The 16,073-nt window shown below is 46.2% G+C and overlaps 1 protein-coding gene across 1 annotated transcript in view; it reads left to right on the top strand.

The window, feature by feature from the left end:
* LOC143987685 (uncharacterized) overlaps positions 1 to 16,073 on the top strand; it is a 35,308-nt gene that overhangs the window by 8,441 nt on the left and 10,794 nt on the right. Inside the window, exon 2 of the mRNA XM_077486601.1 lies at positions 15,589 to 15,812. Coding sequence (XP_077342727.1) covers positions 15,611 to 15,812 — 202 coding nt within the window. The 5' untranslated portion in view covers positions 15,589 to 15,610. The remainder of the gene's footprint in view (positions 1 to 15,588; positions 15,813 to 16,073) is intronic.

The following is a 16,073-nucleotide window of genomic DNA, read 5'->3' as shown; positions in this document are numbered from 1 at the left end:
GGGGGGGGGGGGTGGGCGTGAGCTGATGAAAAAAAATAAAAGAACAGTTGTTAGATTTAATTATAATATACTTTATTAATTTAATAATGATGTTTAATTATATGAAAAAAAGGGGCCACACTGATGTTTAATTATAATATTCGATTTTTTTTTTAATTCAAACTATTTTATTAATATCAAAGAGAACAAAAATAAGGCATTACAGATCATTTCAAACATCTTAGCATGCACAAAGATCGAATATAAAAAGGTGACAATCATTCCAATCACAACAAACCAAAATAAAAGGAACATTTGAATTAAACAGGTAGCAGCTCTTTTCTGAAAGTTACAAAGGATTTCTTTTCTTTTCTTTCCCATGTCATATCATAAGGACATAATTAGATACAGAGCAGCCAATAATATTAGAATTTAATAATTATGTTTAATTATAATAAATAAGGGGCCACAATGATGTTTAATTACAATATTAGAATTTAATAATAATGTTGAATTATAATAAATAAGGGGCCACTATCATATTTAAAGCGGGAGTCCGCGTTTTTTTTTTTTTAAAAGCCAGCAGCTACAAATACTGCAGCTGCTGACTTTTAAAATAGTGACACTTACCTGTCCAGCGCGCCCGCGATGTCGGCACCCGAAGCCGATCTCTCGATCGTCTCTCGGGTGCTGCCGCCGCCATCTTGGGTATGGGAATCAGGAAGTGGAGCCTTTCGGCTTCATTTCCCGGTTCCCTACTGCGCATGCGCGAGTCGCGCTGCGCAATAAGGATGGACCCGCTGCCTCTGGGATCTGTGTGTTTCCCAGCAGGCAGTGGGGGACTTTCGGAAAGGGGCGTAATCTACGCCCCTTTCCGCAGAGAGCTATCCCGGAAGTGGGTGCAGATACCTGTACTGTACAGGTACCTGCACCCCCCTGAAAGGTGCCAATTGTGGCGCCGGAGGGGGGGAGGGTTCGGATGAGCGGAAGGCCTACTTTAGGGTGGACCTCCGCTTTAATTACAATATTAGAATTTAATATTGATGTTGAATTATAATAAATAAGGGCCACAATGATGTTTTGTTACACTTTGCACATAACAGTAATTGGTTTGACAGCTCAGTCCGGATGCAGGCAGGGGAGGCTCCCACCCCAACCCCCCAAGCATAGCGACCCCTCCAGATGTATCTGCCTTTATTGGCTCAGGGTACATCTATGGTTTCTATATTACTTTTGAGAAGAGTGAAGGAGCAAGAAGGTTGCTTGTGAGATAACAAGCAGTTCTGACATTGGATGGGCTCAGCGTCACCTTCTTGGGGTTCCCCAAAATGGGTCAATTTTCACTCAAACTTGGTATGGGCAATAAGGTCAGGCTACTTATCACCAGTCCATGTTATATAAAAGGCTGTGTAATTCCATCAATCACTTACCTGCATCAGATACAGAGATTGCCTGATTTGTGTGTCAGAAATTGAAGTGATCCACGGGATATCAGAAAAAGAACAGAACGCTAAACTTCCCTCCTACAAATCCAATTTTTGCTGATAACAGTGTAACAGCAGGAAGATAAACAGTCTCCAACGTGTTTCAGGGGTCACAGTAAACCACTGAGTACTAATGTTTTGGGGGGGATATTACAAAGACATTGCCATTGACCATCTATACAAGGAAGTTAAAAAACACTTCTTCTGATCACCAATGTTGGGGATGGGGGGGTTAAAAACCACGGCACTGACCACCGATTGGGGGGGAGGAAGTGATTAACAGGATGAAAGGGGGGTAGAAAACCACGGCATTGACCACCGATTGAGGGGGGGGAGTGGTTAACAGGATGAAGGGGGGAGGGGTAGAAAACAATGGCACTGACCACAGATTGGGGGGGGGGGAAGTGGTTAACAGGATCAAGGATGAAAGGGATTTTTAGTACCGCCACTGCACCAATGCCAAGGAGGGGGTTTTATTGTTTCTGACTTCAATGATTACTCCAACGTTCTTGTGGTACATTGTGAAAAATGCAGCAGGAAATTTCTAAGGCATTAAAGCGGAGTTCCACCTAGAAATGGAACTTCCATGGATCCGGTTCCTCCCCTCCTCTGGTGCCACATTTGGTACCTTTTCAGGGGGGAGGGGGAGCAGACACCTGTCAAATCCAGGTATCTGCTCCCACTTCCGGGCAAAGATTGCCGCAATGTCCGGCTCCTCCTCCTTCTCCCTGCTGCCTTCTGGGAGACACACAGGTCCCAGAAGACAGCAGGGACCATTCAGAAAGTGCAGTGCGACTCGCACATGTGCAGTAGGAAACAGGCTGTGAAGCTGTAAGGATTCACTTCCTGTTTCCCTTAGTAAGGATGTCAGCGCCTGCACTTGGAGCTGAGGGTTAGATCAGCTTCAGGTGCCGACATCACGGGCTCCCTCGACAGGTAAGTGATCTTATATTAAACGTCAGCAGCTGCAGTATTTGTAGCTGCTGACTTTAAAAAAAAAAATTCCCAGGCTGAACTCCGCTTTATAGTGGAACAAAGGCCGATTTGATTTAAAGTGGAACTAAACCCATAGATTTATCAATTTCAGAAAACAGTTACATTCCCTGCATGCCAGCAATGCCAACTGTCACATTTGCTTGTGTTCTAAACCAAACTGTCAAACCCTCAAATAGCTGGGATCATAACGATCACATGTCCAGCACCATGGCAGTTGCAGATCAAACAGAGGTCAAAATGGCAGCTTGCTTGGCTGAAAAGGAAAGGAGGGCTTAGTTCCACTTTATTTTGTTATCCAAAACATTTACTTTTAATGCATGCTGTGAACGATAACTGTCACAGTTGTTCGCACTCTAAATCGAACTGTCAGGCCATCAAATAGCTGGAATCATAACTGATCACATGTGCAGCATCATGGCAACTGCAGATCATACAGCGGACAAGATGGCAGCCTCCTTGGCTGTAAAGGAGAGGGGGGTTTAGTTCCACTTTACGATATTAAAGTGTTTTTTTTTGTTTAAGAATAACAAACATGTCATACTTACCTGTTCTGTGCAGTGGCTTTGCACAGAGCAACCCAGATCCTCCTCTTCTAGGCTTCCTCACTGATGCTCCTGCCCCCTCCCTTCTGCCGAGTGCCCCCACAGCAAGCAGCTTGCTATGGGGGCAACGGAGCCGAGCCGCTGCTCAGTGTGTCCATTCAGACATGGAGCTGCAGCTCGGCCCCGCCCCTTCTCTCTCAATCAGGAGGGCGAGTTTTGAACAGTTGAGGTTTTGACCACAGCAGAATCCCAAGACTCCCTGACTTGGAATTTCATGTTTGCGATACCCCTTTTTGCTTGGGCTGTCTGGAATCGTACCTGGCTGACCCCTTCTCTTAGCTAGCTGTCTAAGGACTTGTTAAGTTTACTGGATGTCCGTTGACCTGCATAGATCAATGTAGGCATAACACAAGCACACATAGAAAACAGTTGTTTTCTGTGTGCTCTGGTCAAAGCATACATGTGCGGTGGTGTGCAGCATGTATTCATAGCAAGTCATAGCCGCCAGTGGTGTATTTTGGTTTTGTGCTGCCCTAGGCAAGACTAAAATCGAGCGCGCCCCCCCCCCATCTAAATTAGTTCCACCCCAGCCACATTATACTGTTCTTGTCTCAGGGTCTGATGAGAAGCTGTGGCCATTCACAGTTAACAGCTGGTGCTTCCTCATCAGACCCTGAGACATGATTTGTCCAAGTGCCACATATGTGGTCAATGGGACATAGGACGGGTCAGCAGGGCAGAGGAAGAGGTGGCACTGATGAGGCTGCACTGATAGATGACACTAATGGGCACTAACAGGCGGCACTGATGGGTGCTAACAGCCACCTGATGGGCACTGATAGGCACTGATAGATGGTACTGATGGGCCCTAATAGGTGGCACTGATGAGGAGGGACCGATTGGCAGCACTGATTGTCAGCACTTAAAGACACTGTTTGGCAGCAATGATGGGCACTGTTCAGCAGCACTGATGGTTACTGATTGGCAGCACTGATGGGCACTATTTGGCAGCACTGATGGGTACTGTTTGACAGCACTGATTGGCAGCAATGATGGGCACTGTTTGGCAGCAATGATGGGTACTGTTTGGCAGCACTGATTGGCACCACTAATTGGCAGCACTGATGGGCACTGATTGGCAGCACTGATAGGCACTGTTGAGTCTGCACTGATGATCTGTGACCTGGTTATCAGTGTAGATATCCCCTTTTACACTTGCTGGTTACCGACTCTCTCCTCTCCTCATGCTGTCACAGCGCGAGGAAAGGAATGTAATATCCGGAAAATGTGTTTAGGTTATGATCAGCTGTGATTGGACACAGCTAATCATGTGGTAAAAAGCAGCTGTGATTGGCTCTCTACCCGATCTGCTATCAGCTGCGTCCAAAGGACCGCGCTGTTTGCGCGTGCTCGCGCACGGGGGGGGGGGGGATTAACTCCTGGGATCAATAAACGCCCTGCCAGAATTGAACGACGCTGTAGCCATCATTTGTCTTTAGCTTGTTTGCCTGGGGGCGCCGCACCGCTGAAAAATGCTGCCCAAGGCAAACACCTTGTTTGCCCTGCAGCAGATACTCCCCTGGACTGATCCTACTCATTTCCTGTGGTTCTGCGTGTTGGCACAATTGCATTTTTGAGCTTCTGCTCCTTAAGCTCGTTTTCTATACCCATTGGTCTAAGGTGTCCCTCAATGAAGTAAGTATTAACATAAATAAACAAGCAGGCAAGGGCGCCATTATCTAAGTGTAGAGGTTAGTAGCAATGCAGATAGGAAAGGGATTAAATTGCATTCATGGGATGGAGAGGGTAAAGCATCATGTAATCCAATGAGGAGCGGAGCCATCTGGGGAGTTGTGTGATGTTTAAATATGCAGCAGCCAAACTAGTACCCTCCTTAATGGTTGGACAAAGGGGTGGTCCTACCAGCCCTGAAACGCGTTTGCCATGCCCAACCCATGTGACGTCAGAGCCAAACCCATCTGATTCCAGCCGAACCCAGTGCAGCCAGAGGAGACATCCTGAAAACACTGACATCTCACCACCGCCAGCTTGTGTTCCAAGGTGGATAACGGCTTCCAGCCGCATCCCTGATGATCTATGCAACATCAAATGGCTCCCCAGAGCGGCTCCACTCTGCGTTGGGTTACATGCTGCTTACCGCCCTCCATCCTGTAAATGCAGTTCAATCCCTTTCTTTACTGAATAAAAATTGTATTATGTAATTGTAGTATTACAGTGCAATAAATTCAGAAGTAAAGAAATAATTATTAGCAATATAGTAATATAATCAAGTTTCATATAAAAGTAGGCAAGTGAAACCATTTTGTTTTTTAAAGAAGGATTCATGAAAAAAAAATCCTTTCTTATCTGCAGTCCTATTACCTTCTACACTTGGATGCTGGCGCCCTTGTCTGCTTGTTTGTTCTTACATATTCACAGAATGCTCAAGATCTTGTTTAAGGAACTGCAAACATCTACAGTGCTCTTAAAGAGATATCTACCCTATCTTCCCATCCTAACCCCAAACTCCCCTTTATTTTAACATAGGGCAACCATAGTATTTTTCCTTTATTCCGCTTGAAGTATTAAAAAATAAGCTGTTTTGTTATGATGGAGGTCTACTATATTGTCAAATGTACGCCTGACTTTACACGCATATGAAATTTAATGGCATCCCAGTCTTAGTCCGTCGGGTTTAATATTGAGTTGGCCCACCCTTTGCAGCAATCAAAAAAACTGCTTCAGCTCTTCTGTGAAGGCTGTCCACAAGGTTTAGGAGTGTGTCTATGAGAATGTTTGACCATTCTTCTAGAAGCATATTTGTGAGGTCAGGTTCTGATGTGGACAAGAAGGCCTGGCTCGCAGTCTCCACTAAGTCATCCAAAGGTGTTCTATCGGGTTGAGGTCAGGACTCTGTGCAGGCTACTCGTACTCGTGAGTTGGACACGTACGGGACACCACCCTCTGCCCAAGCGGACTCACTGGTCTGGTAAGTGGAAATCTGACAGTATCAGGCAGCCTACTGTCAGACTTCCACTTACCAGACCAGTGAGTCCGCTTGGGCAGAGGGTGGTCTCCTGACGTGTCCGACTCACAACCCCTAGTAGAGTAGACAGGAGGCTGGGAGTGCGGAGTGGTATCAGAGCCTATGAAGAGGGTCCAGGAGCTGGAAGTAGGATGAACCCCAAAGAAGCAGGTGAGTAGGCTGAAACACAGACAATCGGGTGCGGAGCAGGAGCTGAGCAGGCGGGTCCAGGTACAGGCAGGATTCGGCAACAGGCGGGCAGCAACAGTACAATAGGAACAGGCAGGAGCGAGGTCAGAAGAGGCAGAGGTCAGGTGCAGGCGGAGATCAGGGGTGTCCAAAGAGCAAGCCGGGTCATCAGGAGATCAGAGATACAGGAATGCAAATACAGGCAATGGAGCAGGGAACGGAGGAGCTGATAATCAGGCAGCACTTGAATGGAGTATGCGGCAGACCTAAATAGGCTGATTGGCGCCAAACACTGTGCACGCCCAAGCACCAGTGCGCACACCATTGCCACCAGGAGTGCACACAACAGAGCGCACCGGCGCTAACAGGAGCACGCACAGGTGCACATCGGTGCGCACAAGCGCCCGCAGGGGTGCGCACAGGAACACATAGCGATGCACACCAGCACGGCCAGCACTGCGACCAACCAGGTAACTTCTCTGACAGTGCCCCCTCCTTAAGGGCAGACTCCGGCTGCCCAATTGGGCCAATCGGAAAGCATGGCGGTTCTTGAAAGCCCGTAAAAGTTCCTGAGCATGCAAGTTGCTCTCGGACTCCCAGGGGTCATATCGGTCGAGGGCATCAAAATGGACCCCCAAAAGGTGTCTGCCATCCTGGACTGGCCTGCACCTGTCGATAAGAAGGGTGTACAGGGCTTCAGTGGCTTCTCTAACTTTTACCGGAAGTTCATGAGAGGCTTTTCTGCACTTATTGCCCCCATTACCGAACTGTAACTCCTACGCTGACGACGCTCAAATGCGAAACGCGTAGAAGTTGTGGGAGACATACGGTCCTTGAATACAAGCCAGGAACAGGTCAGCCCAGTGGAGGGAAACTAACACCACCTGCAGAACATCAGTGGCTTTCCTGATTTTAGAATGGTTTTCTCATTGCTGGAAAGGCTTGGTGTCGGCCAATAGACACATTGAAATGTGAGTGCAATACGCTTTTTTATTGATTCTTCCATTAAAGTTAAAACGATTTTACACTATATTGGTTCCATTTAATTTTGTATGAATATATGGACGTTGAGGAATTGCTAACGGGAGGAATGCGTTGTGGATTGGTTATCCGTTGAATGAACCGAAGGCTTACTGATTGGGGACATCTGGTGAGTGGCCATTCAGCTTGGTGACGGTGGCACAGTTTTGGTTATTTTAGTTGACACAAGTGGACTTTTGATTAGAAGATGATCAGTGATTAAGACGGCACAGTTGGAGCAATCGAATTAAAATATCGCACAATAAGGACGCTATATTTTTTGCAATTAGAAATTAATGTCTTGTGTATATATTTTGGACAATATGGGGGCACAGTGATTATTTAGTGAATATGAGTATTATTAAGCATACTCTATTGAGAAGGGGGTAGTATAAATAGTGAGTGGGAGGCGCTATCCCTTAAAGAGATATATATATATATATATATATATATATAAGGAAAATATCAATGATACCTCCAATATCGCACTAAAGTCCAAATAGTGTCCAAAAAGTGCAAAAAATGTAAAGAAGGGCAAAAAATAAGTGAAAAAATACTAAAATTGTGCAAAAAAAATGTGCAAAGGCTCTCAGGTACAATACTCAATGTACTTAAAGTGCAATGTGCAAAATACAAATATCGAGATAATTATAAAGTGCACAGTCAGTTAATGACAGCTCTTCAGATGAATCAAAAAAGAAGTGACTGGTGCTCATTCAAACCGATCCAGTGACTTCAGTGCTCGTCCTCTTTTGGGTCCCCACTCACCAAAACTTTGTCCCCCTGGGGGGTCACGTGCATGTAGTATGTCGGTCTCCAGCCGCTTTACGCTGAATTTCTCCACCTTCTTTCACTATTTTATGTCTCAGATGGTTCCCCTTTTGAGATCTTTGCTTGGTACTGAGCCATTGGTCTCCATTCTTCTGCTGTCTGCTCAGATAGCTGTAGCGCTCTCAGTCACAGTGGCGCAGTACAATCCTCAGAGTGCGGTGATCTTGGCATAAGTCAGTCTCTGTCCCAGGCATACTGCCTGGGACAGAGACTGATTTATCACCGTACTCTGAGGATTGTACTGCGCCACTGTGACTGAGAGCGCTACAGCTATCTGAGCAGACAGCAGAAGAATGGAGACCAATGGCTCAGTACCAAGCAAAGATCTCAAAAGGGAAAACCATCTGAGACATAAAATAGTGAAAGAAGGTGGAGAAATTCAGCGTACGGAAGTCACTGGATCTGTTTGAATGAGCACCAAAGTCACTTCTTTTTTGATTCGTCTGAAGATTTGTCATTAACTGACTGTGCACTTTATAATTATCTCGATATTTGTATTTTGCATAATTTGCACATTGCACTTTAAGTACATTGAGTATTGTACCTGAGAGCCTTTGCACATTTTTTTTGCAAAATTTTTGTATTTTTGCACGTATTTTTTGCACTTTAACCACTTTCAGACCGGACCATTTTGCTGGTAAATGACCAGAGGTCTTTTTACACTTTGGCACTGCGCTGCTTTAACTGGTAATTGCGCGGTCATGCAATGTTGTACCCAAACAAAATTTGCGTCCTTTTCTTCCCACAAATAGAGCTTTCTTTTGATGGTATTTGATTGCCTCTGCGATTTTTATTTTTTGCGATATAAACGTAAAAAGACCGCAAATTTTGAAAGAAAATGATATTTTCTACTTTTTGTTATTAGAAAAATCCAATAAACTCAATTTTAGTCATACATTTAGGCCAAAATGTATTCAGCCACATGTCTTTGGTAAAAAAAAAGTCAATAATTGTATATTTATTGGTTTGCGCAAAAGTTGTCACATCTACAAACTAAGGTACGTTTTCTGGAATTTACGCAGCTTTTAGTTTACGACTGCCTATCTCATTTCTTGAGGTGCTAAAATGACAGGGCAGTACAAAACCCCCCCAAATGACCCCATTTTGGAAAGTAGACCCCCTAAGGAAATTGATAAGAGGCATGTTGAGCCCATTGAATATTTTATTTTTTTGCCTCAAGCGATTGAATAATGACAAAAAAAAAATTTTTTTTTTTTTTTTACACAAAGTTGTCACTAAATGATATATTGCTCACACATGCTATGGGCGTATGTGAAATGACACCCCAAAATAAATTCTGCTGCTTCTCCTGAGTACGGGGATACCACATATGTGGGACTTTTTGGGAGCCTAGCCGCGTACAGGGCCCCGAAAACCAAGCACCGCCTTCAGGCTTTCTAAGGGCGTAAATTTTTGATTTCACGCCTCACTACCTATTACAGTTTTGAAGGCCATAAAATGCCAAGATGGCACAAAACCCCCACAAATGACCCCATTTTAGAAAGTAGACACCCCAAGCTATTTGCTGAGAGGCATGTTGAGTCCATGGAATATTTTATATTTTGCCACAAGTTGCGGGAAAATTACAAACTTTTTTTTTTTTTCACAAAGTTGTCACTAAATGATATATTGCTCATGCATGCCATGGGCATATGTGAAATGACACCCCAAAATAAATTCTGCTGCTTCTCCTGAGTACGGGGATACCACATATGTGGGACTTTTTGGGAGCCTAGCCGCGTACGGGGCCCCGAAAACCAAGCACCGCCTTCAGGCTTTCTAAGGGCGTAATTTTTTGAGTTCACTTCTCACTACCTATTACAGTTTTGAAGGCCATAAAATGCCAAGATGGCACAAAACCCCCACAAATGACCCCATTTTAGAAAGTAGACACCCCAAGCTATTTGCTGAGAGGCATGTTGAGTCCATGGAATATTTTATATTTTGCCACAAGTTGCGGGAAAATTACAAACTTTTTTTTTTTTTCACAAAGTTGTCACTAAATGATATATTGCTCACGCATGCCATGGGTATATGTGAAATGACACCCCAAAATAAATTCTGCTGCTTCTCCTGAGTACGGGGATACCACATATGTGGGACTTTTTGGGAGCCTAGCCGCGTACGGGGCCCCAAAAACCAAGCACCGCCTTCAGGCTTTCTAAGGGCGTTACAGTTTTGAAGGCCATAAAATGCCAAGATGGCACAAACCCCCCCCCCCCCCAAATGACCCCATTTTAGAAAGTAGACACCCCTAAATTTAGGGGTACACTAGTGAGACTAGGTAATAAATGGCGGGTGCCCTGAAACTATAAAAAAATAACTAACCAACCAGCGTCACCTGTAACAGTTATATGGTGATCACTGGTGAAAGGGTTAACTAGGGGGCAATCAGGGGGCTTTATGCGGTAGTATATGGGGGTCCCTAGCGCTATAAAAAGCTGCGGCGAACCTAAATACCTACCTGCCTAACTAGCGTCACCTGTGACACTAATACGGCGATCAGAAAAATGATCGCTTATTAGGCTGGGTTCACACTGGAGCGATGCGGAAACGCCGCGAATCCGCGGCGGGTTCCCGCATCGCATGCCTCCCGGCGGCAGTTCACACTGCCCTATGCGAACTGCTGGGAGTGTCAGTGAAATGTTAATGACACCCCCAGATCAGTTCGCATATCGCAGTGCGATCTGCAAACTTGGATCGCATGGTGTGAACACCCATGCGATCCGATTCTGCTGCGGACCAAAAAAAGGGTCCCGTGCGAGTTTGCGGCGGGTGCGGCGGGTGCGACACGAATTCAGCCATACTATCTGTATAGCTGAACTCGAATCGCACAGAGATCGGATGTGATTTGCACTGCAGTGCGGTGCGAATCACATCCGTTCTCATAAACCGCTGCAATGTGAACCCAGCCTTAGTGACACTGGCGACGGGGGGTGATCACGGGGTTAAACCTTTATTGGGGGGGTTAGGGGGGTACCTTAGAACTAAAGGGGGCTAACCCTAACTGCCCTAACAGTTATTAGTCACAAATGACACCTGCCGGGTGATCAGGGGGTTAAACCTTTATTAGGTAATAAATGGCGGGTGCCCTGAAACTATAAAAAAATAACTAACCAACCAGCGTCACCTGTAACAGTTATATGGTGATCACTGGTGAAAGGGTTAACTAGGGGGCAATCAGGGGGCTTTATGCGGTAGTATATGGGGGTCCCTAGCGCTATAAAAAGCTGCGGCGAACCTAAATACCTACCTGCCTAACTAGCGTCACCTGTGACACTAATACGGCGATCAGAAAAATGATCGCTTATTAGGCTGGGTTCACACTGGAGCGATGCGGAAACGCCGCGAATCCGCGGCGGGTTCCCGCATCGCATGCCTCCCGGCGGCAGTTCACACTGCCCTATGCGAACTGCTGGGAGTGTCAGTGAAATGTTACTGACACCCCCAGATCAGTTCGCATATCGCAGTGCGATCTGCAAACTCGGATCGCATGGTGTGAACACCCATGCGATCCGATTCTGCTGCGGGCCAAAAAAGGGTCCCGTGCGAATTTGCGGCGGGTGCGGCGAATGGCTGAACTCGAATCGCACAGAGATCGGATGTGATTTGCACTGCAGTGCGGTGCGAATCACATTCGTTCTCATAAACCGCTGCAATGTGAACCCAGCCTTAGTGACACTGGCGACGGGGGGTGATCACGGGGTTAAACCTTTATTGGGGGGGTTAGGGGGGTACATTAGAACTAAAGGGGGCTAACCCTAACTGCCCTAACAGTTATTACAGTCACAAATGACACCAATGCAAAAAAAAAAAAAAAAAAAAAAAAAATGACATTGGTGTCACTGTGACTGGGGGGCAGGGGTAATTGGGGGGGTGATCGGGGGGTAAAGGGGGGGTGTGAGTGTGCCTGGCATGTTCTACTGTGTGTGGGATGTGTTGGTGCAACTCACTGATCCGCTCTCCTCCGTGTCGGAACGAAAAATACCGACACGGAGGAGAGAATACATCACTTCCTCTCCTGTGTTTACATTACAGGAGAGGAAGTGATGTCACCGGGGATTTCCATTCGTCGGGAGCGATCGCGAGGGGGTGGCCATGAATGAATGGCCGTCCCCTCGTCCGGGATCGCTCCCGAACGAAAACCGACCGCCGCAGGCACCGGGCGGGGGCCCGATCGGGCCCCCGACCCGCGGGAGGCAAAGGACGTACATGTATGTGCTTATGCCTGCCCGTGCCATTCTGCCGACGTACATCGGCGTGCGGCGGTCGGCAAGTGGTTAAACTTTTTGCTTTTTTGCACTTTTTGGACACTATTTGGACTTTAGTGCCATATTGTAGGTATTATTGATATTTTCCTGTCCTCTTTTTCTGGACATATACACTGTGGGTTTAATGAAACACCTTGACTGAGGATTTTCACATTTATGATTAGATTCACACAGGAATTCAGACCTTTTGTGTTTTAGATTTTTCATCTGTGTTTATAATTATGTACCACATCTCATTGATCTAATCCATTCCAATATTAAGTATTGATTTATAATAATAGGGTGCATGTAGAGCACGGAAGGGATTTTCCCCTGTTTACCGTTATTTTTATGTTTATGGATATTTTTATGTTTATTTTATTCTATTCTTAGCACCTACTGTACATGCACCCTAGATAGGGGAATACTGTACACAATCTTGGTAGCCTCAATTAGATTTTGTAGCTTGATAAGACATACTAGTGTACTCTCACTACTGGTGGGGATTCTGTGGCTGGGTCATTGATCTTGTCTAGCAGAGAGGGTTTAGAGGATCCCCACAAAGTCACGGGTCTAGCTCATAAAACATAATTTTTGAGGTACCGCCTAGGGCCCTATTATTATTGTATAAAACAACTATAAAAAATATGTATGATAAAAAGAGACGTGGAGAACTTATCCCGGAGCCCGACAACCAAGTGTGGTTGTCCACATTTAACCTGAAAATGGCCTGTCCCTCTAGGAAATTAGGCCCTAAATTCATGGGTCCCTTCACAGTGAAGAGAAAAATAAATGACGTCACCTATGAACTTGATCTACCTGACTCTCTTAAAAAGTGCACCCGGTCTTTCACGTGACCCTACTGAAACCGGTTACCCCATACCCCTTTGCTGGCCACACTACCGGCCCACCTGAACCTGTCATAATGGACAACGAAGAGGAGTTCGAAGTCGAAGCAATTCTTGATTGCAGAAAGAAGGGTAACGCAATTTAATACCTCATTAAATGGAAAGGTATGGCCCTGAGGACAACGCCTGGGAGCCCGAGAGCAACTTGCATGCTCAGGAACTTTTACGGGCTTTCAAGAACCGACATGCTTCCAGATTGGCCCAATTGGGCAGCCGGAGTCTGCCCTTAAGGAGGGGGCACTGTCAGAGAAGTTACCTGGTTGGTCGCGGTGCTGGCTGTGCTGGTGCGCGTCGATGTGCGATGGTGTGTGCTGGCGCACGTGTTCCTGTGAGCGATGGGGTGCGCACCCCTGCGGGCGCTGGTGCACGCCGATATACACCTGTGCACGCTCCTGTTAGCGCCGATGCGCTCTTTTGTGTGCACTCCTGGTGTGCACGCGGGCGCTTGTGCGCGTTGGTGCGTGCACGTGCGCGGTGTTTGGCGCCAATCGGTCTATTTAGGTCTGCCGCATACTACATTCAAGTGCTGCCTGATCATCAGCTCCTCCGTTCCCTGCTCCGTTGCTTGTATCTGCATTCCTGTAAATCTCCGATCTTCTGACGACCCGGCTTGCTCTTTGGACACCCCTGATCTCCACCTGCACCTGACCTCGGCCTTTTCTGACCTCGCTTCTGCCTGTTCCTATTGTACCGTTGCTGCCCGACTGTTGCCGAATCCTGCCTGGGGTTCATCCTACTTCCAGCTCCTGGACCCTCTTCATAGGCTCTCATACCACTCCGCACTCCCAGCCTCCTGTCTACTCTACCAGGGGTTGTGAGTCGGACACGTACAGGAGACCACCCTCTGCCCAAGCAGACTCACTGGTCTGGTAAGTGGAAGTCTGACACACATTTTATAATATTTCAGCTTAACTGCTTGCTGCCCGCCATCAAATGACAGCAGGGTAGTGCAGTTCTCGTTCTGGGAAGCTGTCCTAGAACAGCCGTTCTTGTGGGCGCACTGCACAGCGATTGTGGCCACTTTGTGTTGCTAGGACACGGCACGACCCTGATCTCTGTAAAGATCCACGGCTCTTTAACCATGTGATCGGCTGTGTCCAATCACAGCTGGTCACATGTAAACAAGGAGATGCCGGTAATTGTCTCTCCTCCCCTCTCACTGACAGAGTGTGAGGGGAGGAGAGCCGATCAGCAGCATCTTCTCAAAGGGGGACATCTAGGGATATGATCAGGGCACTGATCATCAGTGCCCTGATTACAATAAATTAATACAGTGTCACAAAACAGTGCCCACCAATGCCAGCATACATTGCCCACCAGTGGAAGCAATCAGTGCCCACCACTGCCCACAAGTGCCACCAATCAGTGCCCATTAGCGATGCCAGTCAGTGCTGCCCATCAATGCCTATCACTGCTGTCGATAAATGCCCACCAGTGTCGCCTATTAGTGCCCAACAGTGCCGCCTATCAGTGCCCATAAGTGCGGCATATTAGTGCCACCTCATCAGTGCCCATAAGTGCCACCTCATCAATACCCACTAGTTCAGCCTATCAGTGCTGCCTCACCAACGCACATCAGTGAAGGCGAAACATTACTTTACTGACAGAAAAAAAAGTAAAAATCATTTTTTTTCAAAATTTTTGGTCTTTTTTTTGTAAAAAATAAAAAAAACCCAGCAGTGATTAAATACCACCAAAAGAAAGCTCTATTTGTGTGAAGAAAATGATAAAACATTTGTTTGGGTACAGTGTAGCATGACCGCGCAATTGTCATTCAAAGTGCGACAGTGCTGAAAGCTGAAAAATGGCCTGGGCAGGAAGGGGGTATAAGCGCCTGGTAGGCAAGTGGTTAAACTACCTTCCACAGCCATTGTACATGATGTGTTTGTCATCTATATTAACTTGCAGCTTGTGAGTCACAATGGTGGATAGATGGGAAGATCTCATTGCCGAAGTCTGCAAAAGATATAAGAAGACAGAGGGGTTTATTTACTAAAGCGGAGAAGGCACAATTAGTCACAATTCTGCAGAGAAACCAATCAGCTTCCAGGTTTTATTGCTAATGCTTAATTAAACAAGCTGGGGTTAGAAGCTGATTGGTTCCTCTGCAGAATTGTGACTATATTTGCCCTCTCTAGGTTTAGTAAATAAACCCCAGTGGTTTCATCTACCATTCATGGTCCATCAGTAACCTAAATATCAGATTTTGTTGGCCTTTTTTTAAGATACTAAGGAATTTACAGATCTCTTGGTGCATCTGATTGTGTATTAGTTTGTGCACAGCTGCAATATAGCTCACAGCTATTTTGTCTGCATTACCTTATTAACCTCTTTATTGCTTGACTGTCATATGTCTTATTCCAGGATTTGGAGTGAACACAGAAAGATGAGTCTGTACAACTGGAGTGGTGACCATCAACTGCCCTCCGAAGACCCCATTGTCAGTCTTGGGCACAACAACTGGGAGTTCTCCCCAAACCCCACACAGCCTGACATCCCAGAACAGAATGTAAAACTGCCTTTGGGGACCCAAGAGCATTTTCTATATTATGATACACTTTCTTCTATGAAAAATAAGTGGGGCACAGGTACGTGGAAAATTGGTCATAAATCTGTGATGTAGATGTAGCATGTCCGTCTTACTTCTGTTTTGTTCCTCCCACTGTACGGCAACACAGACAGGAGAAAGCTGAGCGATATGGTGGGGTATTTACTAAAACTGGTGCAGCTGTGCATAGTAACCAATCAGCTTCTAATGCCCCGTACACACGATCTGAATATCGTACGAAAACGGTCGTTCAGATCTGCCTGTCAGTTTTTCAGGCGGACCCGAACGGATGCTCCATAGA

This window comes from Lithobates pipiens, unplaced genomic scaffold (genome assembly GCF_037356315.1).
Source record: "Lithobates pipiens isolate NorthernLeopardFrog02 unplaced genomic scaffold, aLitPip1_a1.2 Scaffold_1, whole genome shotgun sequence".
NCBI lineage: Eukaryota > Metazoa > Chordata > Amphibia > Anura > Ranidae > Lithobates > Lithobates pipiens.
This window is presented reverse-complemented; position numbering and strand designations above follow the sequence as displayed.